Source organism: Tenebrio molitor, chromosome 6, assembly GCF_963966145.1.
Source record: "Tenebrio molitor chromosome 6, icTenMoli1.1, whole genome shotgun sequence".
NCBI lineage: Eukaryota > Metazoa > Arthropoda > Insecta > Coleoptera > Tenebrionidae > Tenebrio > Tenebrio molitor.
In genome coordinates, this window is record NC_091051.1 from 13,017,483 (window position 1) to 13,031,858 (window position 14,376).

The window sequence follows — 14,376 nt, forward strand, 5'->3', positions numbered from 1 at the left end:
GAAAAGGGGAATTTCATTTGACATATCATTTTGACATTTAAAAAATTGGAAAGTCACAAATCGTGAAACACAACTGACAAAAGAAGAAAAGCAAAAGAAAAACACTGTAATTGATAAGTCACATTTTAATCATGTTATTTTGTTATTAGAATGATGTAACTTAACGAAAAAAAGAATAAGCTTATTGTTTCAAAATTTATCTTGTCTTTTAAGTGGTCTCGGGTTAGACGTTACAATCAAATATGAACAAAGCATCTAGTACTTTAACGACTTTAAGTAAATATTTATTTGCAAAATTCCAAAAAATTACGAGTATACCGGGTATCAACCACCAAACCTGGCCATAGGCACATTACACATATTAAAATAATATATGAGTTGCTATGACATATATTATTGTGTAATGTCATATTGACAGCTATAATTATCATCCGTACAAGCAATGCCATCGAGAAACTTTTGATGTAGGTAACGTAGAAAGTAGAAATACTTTTGAAATTTGGAAAAGGGAAGAACGATCACAGAGCAGTATTATGCTCAATTATTGGGCAAATTTGACGAAACAATAATATGTTTCATAGCAACTCATATATTATTTTAATATGTGTAATGTGCCTATGGCCAGGTTTGGTGGTTGATACCCGGTATGTTGTAAATATTAGGGGAGTATAATCAAACCTGTATACCTTCATGAAAGTCTTTGAAAAATGTTTTATTAGAAAATTATTATTACATTTAATTGTAAGTAAGATCTAGTTATATGATAGGTATATTTTACTTTTTATCTTCAAGCGGTCGAAAATCGCACTTTTGTGTATCGAAACGGTTAAAGTGGCTTTTTTGTAACCGGACTTGAATCCTAGGAGCTGAAATATCTACAGGCGGCTCGATCGAGTCAAGTGTAAGGTCATTTGAAGCATTCCTTATGATTTATTTATCAATAATTACACGAAATATTTATTAATTAAATTATCCCTACTAAAAAAAGTCCCTAAAAAAGCGAATAACGAAATTCGCCCAGTTGCGACCTCGACTTCGTCTCGATCGTCAATCTCTGGGCTTAGCACAAAAAGACGCACTTCTACTCTTAATGATATAACCTACCATTTGCAGATAATGGTGCTGAACATGAAATGAAAATGGTTGAAATAAATAATTAATTCATAAAGACACAAATCAAATGCTTTAGTTTCGAGAAGAGATGTAGGTCTAAGATGAAGAGAAATATCTTAGGCTTTTCGATACATACATCCATACGGTGATATTATTTTAAAACTGAAATTTTCTACTTTTGCTAGTAGATTTTTACACAAAAAACTTTTGTATTTTGTTTACGAAATCGTGAAGACTAAAATTAATAGATTGAAAGGTATTATTTGTTATAATCCCCAATTTATTTATACCTACAAAATTCAAAACACTAAATCATAAAATACATATGTACTATGTTCACTCATATAAATATTCAAATGACAATACTACAACATTCGGTTTTTCATAAATAGATGTATACAGTGAGTTTTTTTTAAGACGCCATGGGATTTTACATGCTAATTTTTCAACCCCCTGTTAACTTTTATTTTTGTGAAAATTACAAAGCTTAGCGCTGTTTTTAGATTAAACAATAATATTATCTGGTCATTTACCACCATTTACTTCATTTTGTGATACCAAAATGGTTGTAATAGACAATTTACACACAAAATGTTAATTGCAAAAAATAGTCTGACATTAGTTCAATAACGATAAATTCATTTTTTATGTTATAACAAGGTTCTTTACTTCAATAAAAATGAAATGAAATGTTCAAAATGGCCTCCATAGGCAGTTAAGTGATTACACAATCAATTACCTATCAAAATTATAAATGTCAGGTGAAATTTTAGCCTACTGAAAATTTAAAATTGAAGCAAATGGAATTCAAAAAACATCTTTTTGCTAACTTATTCCTTGCTTCTGGTTATTAAATTGAAATTTTTTCAATACATTATAATATCCCACAACTTTACTACAAATCTGGGTTAAATATTTTCATGAGGACAAAAGTTAACGGGGGTTGAAAAATTAGCACGTAAAACCCTATGGCCAGTCTTAAAAAAAACTCACTGTATGTAATACCTATAATGTAATCTACGACTTAATCATTATTCTAGAATCAAACAAACAAAAACTAATCTGACGTATAAAGTGTTGCTCTAACAATAGTAAAAGATGACACAAAACTGATAAACGTGTTTTTTTTAGAATTTATAATATGACAGTCATTCCGTTCAATATGTGACAGATAGGTATAATAAATTACATTAATTTTTAATAAGAAAAATTCAATCAATAAACGTGAATTTATTTTATCTAGATGATTCGTTTCCGTTTTCATCACCTGAAAGATCAAATCAATCACTATGTTTATTCATTTTAGTGTGAAGTACAAAATTCCGGTGCAAACACGTAGCTAATTTCCAAAAAGTCTATAAAGCAAAGTACAAATGATACATTAATAGGGTCTCAAATAGATCGTTCCGAAACGTATTGTATCAGTATTAATGACTGTCAATTTATCAAAAAGACATTAAAGCTTTCATAAAAGCAGAAAATGTGAAACTTTGAAACATTAATTGATTTAATTAGTAAAGTTTCGGACATTTACCGAGCGTTGCTTCTTTATTTACAGCTTCAATATTAGATTATATATTTTATTTCTTCTAACATCTTCCACAACAGTTACCTCATATACGAAAGTTTAGATAGTTACCTCGAATAACGACGGTAATTAATCGAAGCGTATGCGAATACCATTTCGTGTATACTGGGGGTAAATTTTAGCAATGTTTACGCAGTATATCAATAAGGGAGTCTCCTAACGTCCCCCGTTGACCACCGGGCCCTGTGGAATTGCAAAATATACACCCTCAACTCGAGAGGATCCAAATATAGAGCACACCCCTTCATGCAGCTGGGACTTTCGTCTAAAATCCACGTAAAATTTATTTCCTTCAATGCATAGAATATTCGACGTACCTTTTGAGTAGAACGGTCAGCTTTAGTATTGAAATGTAGCCCACGGTTAAAAGCCACTTTGATATGTATTTCAAATACATTTTAAAACAGTTCGTTATAAGGTAAAAAAGGCCATGGTTTATTTATGGCGTCTTCAAACGGTATTATTGCGGGGTGGCAGCCTAAATTAACAATTTCGCAACCGGTCATGAAAATGTATTTATCTAGAAATCAACAAAATATTGGAAAAGTTTATGTATCATCCTCGTGTAATTCCAAATAACAAGCAATAGTTAGAACGTATTTGTTTGTAACAAAATACATAAAGATTAGGTATCTTTGGATTACAAATATTTGATTGTATTTAAATTATTACACGTGGAGGTTTAGGAACAATTTTTAGGAATGCTTCAAATCAACTCGTAAATATTTTTGAAATATTTGAAACGCATACTTGCAACCTCTGTAAAATTAGAGCGAAGGCAGCCAATCCTATTTGCCGGGCTTTCTACGGAATGATGCATTTCTTTGAGTAAAACATGAGTGATTTTTCGAACGGCGAATACTTTGAATTCTTTAGACCGACGACTGCATAAGAAAGCATTATACAAACAATGCAGCTTCAAGAATGGTCTTCGGATCCTTTGCGGAGTTTTTTTACAGAGGGTGGATGCCCTTAGCATTTAAAGTGATTTTAAATCAAACAATTTACATTTAGGACAAGTTGCGTTCTCGAAACCTACTTAAAAAATAATCGAAGGACACGCAGGTATTTTAAGATAAGACTAGAAAAATAACTTTATCGTTTTAAAGATTACTTTTTATTATTCATAATTATCTATGAGTACGTTAATTAATTTAATCGATCGTCAATGATAAGACACGTCAAAGAGATTATTATAAATATTTGTGAAGTTAAGACGCCGCTTGACGACATTTAATATAATAAAACTTAAATCGAACATGTAAATCCATTTAGATAACGACGATAAAGCGGCCGACTTTTTAATTAATTTGCGTAACATTTGGGGATGTGATTTACCTGTATTTTAGGGGGCTATTAGCATGATAGAGATCTGGCTTTTAAATATTTAAAAAGGGGTGAATTAAACAGGTCTTGCTACCTGTTCAAGGTTGAAACGGTACGCGTGTCAACTTGTGGTAAGCCGCTTGGGACAAGTTAAGTGTTTGAAATCCCTATGCGAAAATACTTTAAATTCCATCTTCCCTTCTTCAGGACCCTAATTTACATCCTTTTAAAAGAAGGGTGTCAGTATTCAATGGATCGACAAGGACAATTGCGATATACTCGTATGTTAAACGTGTTTTATATTCGTCACCACAGTTGACACTGTAGTAATACGCTCCAATAGAATGTCAAGAAGATTGACATTGTTTTTCTTTTAATGATAAGTTTGGATGACTTTTTTATTATTTGTTTTGGTCTTCACTATTTTGATTGCAAAACATTTTCGGCGATATTATTCAAGTGATAAAAAACAATTACATAGAAAAATGTCTGACTGTTGAGAAGACATTACAAATATTTACTTTGATAATTATTTTTTCTAGACAATTTTTGGACTCCGTTTGAGTTATATAGAAGTAAAAATATTTTTTAGATAATACATAGTAGAGTACCAACGTTGGTTATCAACTATTTGCTAAAAGTTAAAGTTATACAAATTCAATAGGTATCCTAGTATAGTTTGAAATATATTTGAAATATATCCTTCAAGCATTTTTGCCCTGAAATTATGCTCTAATTAATGTATACTAGTGCATTTTGTAGTGTTGGGTTAATTTAATTCAATTTAAAATTTCCTAATCTCTCGCTGGACGAAGTACCTATAGTGAAAATATAGGATTTATTCGACTCATCGCGGAATCAGGCGATTCAAAATCAAAGAAATTCCTTTTCGAGAGGATTTTCCTTGCCATTCAACGTGGAAACGCTGCAAGCATTCCGGGTACTTTTCCAGATTCCGCAATATTATCGGAAATTTTTGTATTATAAAACAAAAATGTTATGTAGTTATATTTTCGTGCCTCCCGCCGAAATTTGGTAAATTAAAGATCTCGAAATCGTCCAGAAACACATGCATTGCCGGCCTAGTCCGGCTAAAAGTAGGGATTTCGAGTTGTGATCGGTTTCGGTTGGCATTTGTTATCAGAATTCTATCAAACGTCAATGTTTGTTCTGTGGATGGCTCGTTAAAAATGTTTTTCTATTTATAACAACGTACAAACTACAAAAAAGCAATATTTAACTAAAATTAATTAATTAAAATTACGTTTCGAGCCACTTCTTGAATATGGGCTGGTGTATTTATTACAACAAATGTTTCAGGAAAATGTCAAAAACAAAACAAATTAATTAAATTTAATAAATGTCAGGAAACAAGAGCGATGTTGATTTTAAAATTTAAATGTTTAAATGTAAGTGTTGCCAACACAAAAAAGTCCCTAATACCAATTATTAAAACAAGTGCTTTAACTTCCATTTAACAAAAATCCGCAGAAGTCGGCATGAAACGTCCAGAAACTGTTTTGCGAGCATTCGTACTTACAATACTCGTCTATCGACTCGTATTGCAAACCGTACTCATGCTCGCAAACGTGCAGTTTCTGGCCTAGTGATACAAATAACTATATTAATATAATAATGCTTTCAATGTCATTATTTTAATGGTAGTTTTAAAAACTAAAGTTTATTTTATTTGTTCGAAATACGAATATAAGTAGGTACCTACTCTATTCCATTCCACCTATTTTTAACTTAATCGTAATCGGTGTGAAACGTGTTATCAAAACAAAATTTTTATCTTATTTAAAAAAATATATGTATATGCTTTGTTATTTATTTATTTATTTATTTATTCAGAAACTAAATGTTTTATTCTATGAAATTGGATTGATTTCGACATTACATTTATTGCATATTGTGATTAAATTTGGACGTTATTTATTTTGAAATAGTATTACATAGTAGTAAACAAATAGTTATAAAATGTATGATATTTATTTATTGGTGCCCAACGAACTATAATATCTACGTAAGAATTTGTAAAGTATGTTTAGACCATAGTCATCTTTATAGATATTATCTGGATTCAAAAAAAGAGGCAAAAAATATAATTTTGTTGATTACCTGCAATAAATTTATGACTGATTACTATTGATATTAATCAAACTTGGAAAAAATTATTAATGTTAGATAGATAACAAGAAATGAGAAAGATTAATAAATTAAAGATCTTTGATCGGTTATAAAAGTCTAATTCAAAATAGATGCTTATCCTATTGTTTAAGAAAATGTCACATAACTCGGATGAGAGTATAAAGGTTTTAAAGTATATCAAAATTTTAATACGTACAAGCGACAGATAAATATAGAAATTTTAACGATAAGTGTGGATGACTTTTTTTATTATTTGTTTTGGTCTTTACTATTTCCATTGCAAAATATTTTCGGCGATATTGTTGAAGTGATAAAAAACAAATGTGTAGAAAAATGTGTTAATACGCAATCTTATTAAGTAAGAGACATAAATATTTGTGGATGTTATATATAATTTAGATTATTGGGTAAAATATAGGTCGACAAAAGTGTACTTTCTTTTTCTTGCTAATTTATGGCATATATTTGGAATTACACGTTGAGATTATTTCGTAATTTGTATATCTAATATTTGTCAAACAAAGGAGTGTTACTTTAAATTATGACAGTTCAGGTTTATATTTCCGATAAATTTATTGACATGTTTGCTTTGAATTTTCATTAAATGCGTCTATAGCAAACAAACTGTAGAAAATTCCACGATTAGAATTACAATTAATGGCGCTTTGTTCGATGCATATAAGGTATAGTTATTGTTCCGAGCTCTTTTATTACAAACTTCCAGAAAAAAAATAGATAATAACATTAAAGCAGATTACATGCGTTACTTACATGTAAGTAGTTAATTGTTTAAGAATAGAGCAAGTTATTGTGAGTTTTTTAAATCGTTTATGCATTAGGGAAAGGACAGTTGTTGGAGAAGGAGTGGTCTAGGGTTGAACCTTTTAATTACGGAATAGGGATGAAACAATTTATTTGTGTCCATTCAAGGAGAGACATTTATGACTGGTTATTTATTGAGTTTATTAACGAAATCGAATGAACGACAACACCATACCCAAATTGTTTTTATAATCTAGGCGTCGAAAAATTTATAACAATAAATGTAGGCAACCAGTTATACGTAGTAGATGTGACGTACGGTCGTTGTGTTTTTACACGTACGAGGTCGACATTTAATATAAAAGTTGTAGCTGTCCTGCCACTTAGTTTATGTCCTCATCGAGGATGTTTTACATCAATGTCCTGCGGAATATTCGAGTCCGGGGTTCGCATATAGGGTCTTGCGACTCGGTGAGTAGGTCGTATATAACGGAGGGAGTCTTGGGGATAACCGTCCTCCTTCCTGAAACGTTCGAAATGACCAGCCGAGCAGCACCTTGCCATGATAGTCCCCATTGATATACGGCCGTAGCAGGTTATACATTCCATAAAACATATATTGAAATGTCAGTAGATGAGCGGCACATGTAACTGAATATGACTAAAATGGACGGCTTGCTTGCAACCATAAATTTCACGGTTCTTGTCGGACACGGGAGCCCCTTCCGATAGATAAATTAATTTTAGATGTCCATCTATCTCCGACACTTAACTAACAATTATTTTTTAACGCGACTATTCTTTTAAACTGCTTTTGGTGTTTGCTCTTTTAAAAAACTTTCTTTTGTTCCCATCTCCAAAGCAGTTAAGAACACTGTAACCGTTTTAAAAATAATATTGATCTTATTAAATGTAAAAAGGATGCCAATAATCAACAAATCAAAATACTGACTGCTCTGATTCTCTGATGCTAAGTTATAGGTATAAAAATTAAAGAGCTAATTGTTTTACAATCAGATTTTATAAATTGGACCGTGATATTGTCTAATTAACCTTTGTGACCCAAATATATAAAATTAATACTAATGTTATTTTCTTAATCAAAGAAGAAATCAGCTAATAATTTTAATAATAATTACGTAAGTATTGTGGGTAAAAACTGTCATTGCAAAGATAATTTTTTAAATAGGTACTTTTGTTTCATAATAATACATATTTTAAATTTAATTAGCACTTTGTTTATGCAAAAAAAAGTTGACGAAGTAAATAAATATTTTTAATTATAAATGCAATTGAAAAAAAAATAATGGAAGGAAAAAATAAATTAAAGAATACATAGGTACATTTTAAAGGGATTTTATTTTTAAAATAATTATAAGTGTAATGTTAAATCTATAGTAAAAATAATGTTTAAAAATAATGTCTGCAAATTGTATATAAATTAGAAAAGAGTGAAATAATTGACTTAGGTACTAATGAATACATATAACTTTATTCATTAATTCCATGAGTACAAATAACGATATGGTGAACAGAGGAAATGTTCTTTGAAATCCAGAAAATGTTCAATTTTCTTAAAATTCTTGTAGAAAAGCGTCAACTTGGATTTTTTCAGTGAACTGAATATGATTAGGTACTTCTAAAATTTTCCCCTTAAACTACATAGTACAAAATTTTGGTTTAAATAGGTTAAATGTTATAAAGGGTGTTTTTTTTTTAATTTGACGTAGAAGTTGGAGTTGAAGAGTCCACTGTGAAGTAACCACTCGTCTTAAAAACACTGATTTTTCAAATTGCAGATAAAGAACACAAACAACGTAAAAAGTGAGGTTAGATTTAAATAGCTGATCAACCACTCGTCTTAAAATAAGACTGATTTTTCAAATTACATATTAAAAACATGCAAAAAGTGAGGTTAGATTTAAACAACTTCGACGCCAAATTAAAAAAACACCCGTTATAATATTTAGTAATTTCTGTTGTAATACGTTAGATAAAAAATTCTGCAAAATTTTGACATAAAAAATAGAAGAAGATGTAAATGTTGATAAGGAAATTTATCAACATGAAAAATTCTCGAGTTCCAATGAATGAATTACATTTCCATGTTGACCATTTTTTGCAACTAAGGATAAGAAAAAATTTAAAATATTTAAAAAAATGTATTCTTGGTTCGTTCTGATGCAATGCAATGCAACTTGCAATAAGATGTTTATTTTATTACGTATCATGAAAATGCTTTTAAATCTTACACCTACCATGTCGTATTGTAATTATATTCTGTATAAACATCTCAAAAGACAAAGTGATTATTATTAATAATAATATTAAATAACCCACTTGACCCCTCGTGGCAGGCAATCCATAATACATTGAGCGATTATTCCTTGGTTCAAAATTAAATTTTAAAAATATTGACAATCAAAGAATGTATCGTTCAATCATTGTCAATATTGCCACTGATTGAAATGTCTTGTTGCATGTGCCACGAGGGGTCAAGTGGGTCATTTAAGCTGAATCACCCTATATACAAAATCGAAAAATGTAAAAAAATGTATTTATGATTTTTGGTTTGTATTATTTGAAGTAGTCGTAAACTTTGTCTGAAACTCTCAGCATGTTGTACCTACAGTCAAAATTGATTTTACTTTTATCTCATTAATTTTAACAATATATTGTAAGTGTGTACTAAAACGTAAGTTGGTGCAAATTTGATTACGGAAGATTTACATGGGACGTCTCGCAGACGGTGTCCCTTTAAAAGACTTAAAGTGGGGTGGTAAAACAGTCAATCTTTATCGAATTCTCACGTCTGGCGTGGTCCATTTGTCCCTCCGTTTCAGATTGCCCTTCTTGTTCGGAAAAGTCCAACCCCCACAGCAGGAGACTTTCTCTTATTTAAATCGAATTATACTCAAGTTGAAAGGTGCTTCATTCTCTCGAAAAGTGACCCAATATAGTACGCGACTCCACTCCGGAAAACGTCCAATTTCGTTTTGTATAATTAAGTGAACAACGGCCAAATTCAAATTTATTACCATCTATCGAGCCAAGGAAACAGAAACATGATAATGGTAATGCAGTTGTTATAATCATCATGGATGATACTTAATTTACCTAGTGTAACTAATTTTTTTAATTATTATGCTATATGTCTGGAAGTATATACAGTTAAAATTTGCAATTTCACTCTTCTGTGTGCAGTAATTTTCATTTTATTACCGGATTTGTGTAATTAAATTGTATGATTGGTTTTTGGTGCGCACGATGCAAATTTGCCCCGGCAAAATTGATGACGGGCACAGAGCAACATGTGACATTAACAAGAAGGGGTGACTCAGCAAATTCGGGGCTTTTCGTAATAATCTGTCAATGGGGTATGTTTCTAAAATCAATGATGTTCGGAAATTGAGTGTCTCCCCAAAAACGACGGATTTAATAGACAAGTGATCGTCGTTTTTGTCATGAAAATCAAAACGCGTCAGCTGTGATCAACGAGGACGTAAAAAATACTCACTGGGCGATAGTCCGAGCCGCGTTTGCAGAGCGATCTTGGAGTCCTCGCTGGAAGGTACTTGCATTTCCTGCCGCCAAGTCATTTCTGGATCGTTTAACCACAATTTACCTGCAAAGATGACATTTTTTCAATGAACAGTGTTTGGCAGAGCGTGAAATCGATAATGGGGATGAGGCCATTTAAGACCTTCACCCTTTCACGTGCGATATGTGGAAAGTCGGAGGAGCGCGGCGGCGGTGATGTCGTAGGTAAACAGTGGAGGAAATCCTATGCTGATTCTCGGCCCGATTCGGGGGAGTTAAAGAGGGCCCGGTAGTAGCGCTAACTAGGGTCGCACTAATCAATAACCCCCCGTTCTCCCATTCCGTCTCTCCGGAACACACAGCTTCTATTCCGGATCAGCCACAACAACTGGCCAACGATTCAGGTCTTCAACCTTTGCACTTTCATACTAATAAAAGTACTGAATAAACATTTTCCTTGAATGCTGGCATTTTTTCATTTTGGATTTTTCTATAACCCAAGGTTAAATGTGATCTTGTTTTTAATAGTAGAGACAAACATAATCGGTTCAAAGAAACATTCAACGCGGTAGCAAGTTGATTATTATTTTTGGTAATGATAGCTTTGGAGTATTTACGTTTTTTTGTGTGTGAGGCTGTTTCACAGGGATTTGTTCGTTTTTATGTGTGACCGGTCCACTAGTTTTTAGATGTTTGATTGCCGAGAAATGAATCAAGCTTTCCGTGCCGACCATTTTAGATGAATATTTTAGCGTAGCTTACTGCAATTAAAAGAAGATTTTCAAAATTGTTAGTTTGTGCTTTTTAATTTTTGTACAAAGTTCAACTATTAAAACATATTCTATTAGTATCGATTACATTTACATTACATTTTATAGAAAATGTTATATGTACGTACAACAAAATTTTTTGTTTGAGTTTAACATACAATTTTTGTATAAATGTAAAATATCTCTTCAATGTTAATTACTATTTCCATTGCAAACTGTTTTATAGATTTTTTTATTAAAGATTGCACAATGTTTGGTTTTTTTATGTAAAATTTGTGTATTTAATAAAAACATATATTTTTTAATAATTATTAAATTAAATTTAGGTACAGGTATGCAGTGGAAGGGCGTAAGGCGGGGTTTAATGTAGATACATATAATAAAACGCGGGTTTTCAAAAATCAAGAATTCCATTCATATAAATGTATGTATTATAATTAAGCAATCTTCCACATTTTTACAAAAAAAAGGTTAACGCATACGCCCATATGTTTAATGCATCTAAAACATTTAAAAACATATACAGGGTGTATCTGAAATACGTGTGTTAATTTTAACCAGTGGAAGAACTCGCCAATTTATTAAACTTTTCTCTATAACACTTTGCAAAATTCGCAAAAGATTTCCACAATTGTTTTGCCCCCCAATTTTTACCAAACGAGTCGTTTTTTGTAATTAACAACTCTCTATTTTTTCGTAACCATGAGAATATAACAATGTAAATTTTTTTACAAAGACCGTTTCTATCACAGAAAATTTTCGCCCTTACCTATACACTTTAATGGCTAATTTATTCCCAATTTAAAAATGTTATAGAGAAAACTTTCATAAATTGGCGACTTCTTCCACTGGTTAAAATTAATTAACACACGTATTTCAGATACACCCTGTATACATCAAAACTTCAAAAGTTATTTTTCTACATCTTGCCCACCAAAAGGGTAAGATGGCATACTTCGTCGGGCAAGGTAGGATATGCATTTGTCTCGAAATAAAGATTCCAAGGTAAGCATGGAATGTCCACTATATTTTTTTGTATTTCCTTCCTTCTTGTTCCTTACCTTTTCTTTTAAATAATTGTTTGGTTCTCCTACAAATTTATATGAATAATGAGGGATTTTGATTAATACTCTATCTTGCCTCCACCACTCAAACAGAAATAAACACCGTTCACGTTGTTTTGGCATAATGGGAGGCCATGATTAATTTTTTTAACATTGGACACACTGTTTGATATCCGTCATTAAAGTGCCTAACATCCTGACTTATCAAAATGAACATAACATGTTGCTGAATTTCGTGCGAATGTCTGAGTATTCTTCTATTGCAAATAATCCTCTAGACATTGGCGCTATTTATAACCTCAAACTTAGAAAAACAGAACCTAATTCAACAGACAGCTGTACTACTAAATTAAATGCAAAATTTCCATGGCCAGTCAAAACAACGTTAATGCATTTTACCTACAATACGAGCAAAACTTATATCCCATTGGATTTTTTTGTCTTTTGTCCATTATAACAAGATGGCCTACTTACGAATTGGTAGAAAAATTTTATTTTTGGTTCTAACGCAACGAAACGTTCTCTTGTTTTGATGGGAATTTGGCAAATTGCGCAAAGGGGGCAACAAATCTAAAAGGTTGAGATTGATACTTTTGAATCGCATAATATTGCGTGTGCTCCATCTTGCCCCATCTTCCCGAAAAAAATAATAATTTAATAAAGAGTAAAAAAATCAGATTATGTAATTTCCGTAAAAGGAAGAACGGAATTATGTCTTCATAATTTTTTCTTATTAATTCATTACGTAATCTGAGCTAAGATTATCAACATTTTTAAATCAAAATCTATTCTTTCTGTTTCTTTAGTTTGGCTGTTTGGGCTTTATTTTCTTTCATATTGAATGAATAATAATTTTTATAATTTGACGTTGTTTGATAAAATTTCACACTTTTTATCTAGGAAGAAACATATATGTAATAAGAAAAAAAATGAAGGTAAATTTAGGAAAATTTCATGAGATGTTTGATCAATCACAACATGTTGACGTTCAAGGTTTAAAATATGTGAGTATAAATAGAATTTTTCAAGATGGCGTCTACTGAAGTTTCTGCTAATTGAAATTATTCTGCACCTCATTAAAATTATGTGCATTCAGTGACAAAGGTGTAGCTGCGATATCCATTTCTGCAATCTTCTTTCTGAAAATCTCTCGGCTTACTTAGTGTGATTGTTGACGACAATGCAGCACAAATAACTTATGGCACTATTAGTACATCTAACAATCGCATTTGCCGAGAAATCTTGTCTTCAAATATGTAAAATTCGAGAAAACAGAAGAAGTTTCGTCGACATTTCAGTGAGATAGCTCTCAGTTGAAGTCCGTTTCAGGCTTTAATCTCTTATTTCCTGAAAGTTAGTAGTCCAAGATTCAACATCCACCGGCTATGTGATTTGGGAGAGATAAAACCGAGTTAAATAAAAGTGAAATAGGGGTATTTTAGTTTGGCGCGGGTTAGTGCAGGGGTGGTCTATTCTTTTGAAGATTCACAATTTGATTCGAGGGGGTCTAAGTAAATTGCGGCCTGCTTTTCTCAGACGCTTTCATGGCGGTACAGCGGATGGACACCACCAACACAAATCAGAGAATACGAGGAAAACCGACGAAAGAACCTTCACATATATAAGAAGACACCGTGAGACGAGGGAAATGTTTGTCTTTGCGCCTCAATACCCTCCGCTGATCTTTGAACGAGTTACACATGTAAAGCGTCTTTATTTCAGATGGGCACATCAAAAACTGCATCATCTGCATCAAGTGTTCAATGTTTTGTGTGAATTTATCACAATAGAACTTTTAAACGTCATGTTTGACTCTTTTTTAATAATTTTTCGTGCGACATCTTTCTGATGAATCGCTTTTATTATGTCGTTGATACTCCCTGCGGAACGTTTATTTCTGCGTGCAGTTAATGGTCAAATTGCTTCTTTAATAATTTCCATCCATCCACCCCCTTTCTGCAACGACTTAACCGTTCGTTAAACGATGGTGTAATACTGTAATGTATGTAATCGTGTACCGTCCAGCTCGAGGAAACGCGGATCGTTCCGCCATCCTTGTTTT

The 14,376-nt window shown here is 31.9% G+C and overlaps 1 protein-coding gene across 1 annotated transcript in view; it reads right to left on the reverse strand.

The window, feature by feature from the left end:
- Positions 1-8,236: 8,236 nt before the first annotated feature.
- The window catches only part of LOC138132835 (uncharacterized), a 32,393-nt gene continuing 26,253 nt past the window's right edge, over positions 8,237-14,376 (reverse strand). Inside the window, exon 3 of the mRNA XM_069050502.1 lies at positions 8,237-10,565. Within this exon, the coding sequence (XP_068906603.1) occupies positions 10,432-10,565 (134 nt within the window). The 3' untranslated portion in view covers positions 8,237-10,431. The remainder of the gene's footprint in view (positions 10,566-14,376) is intronic.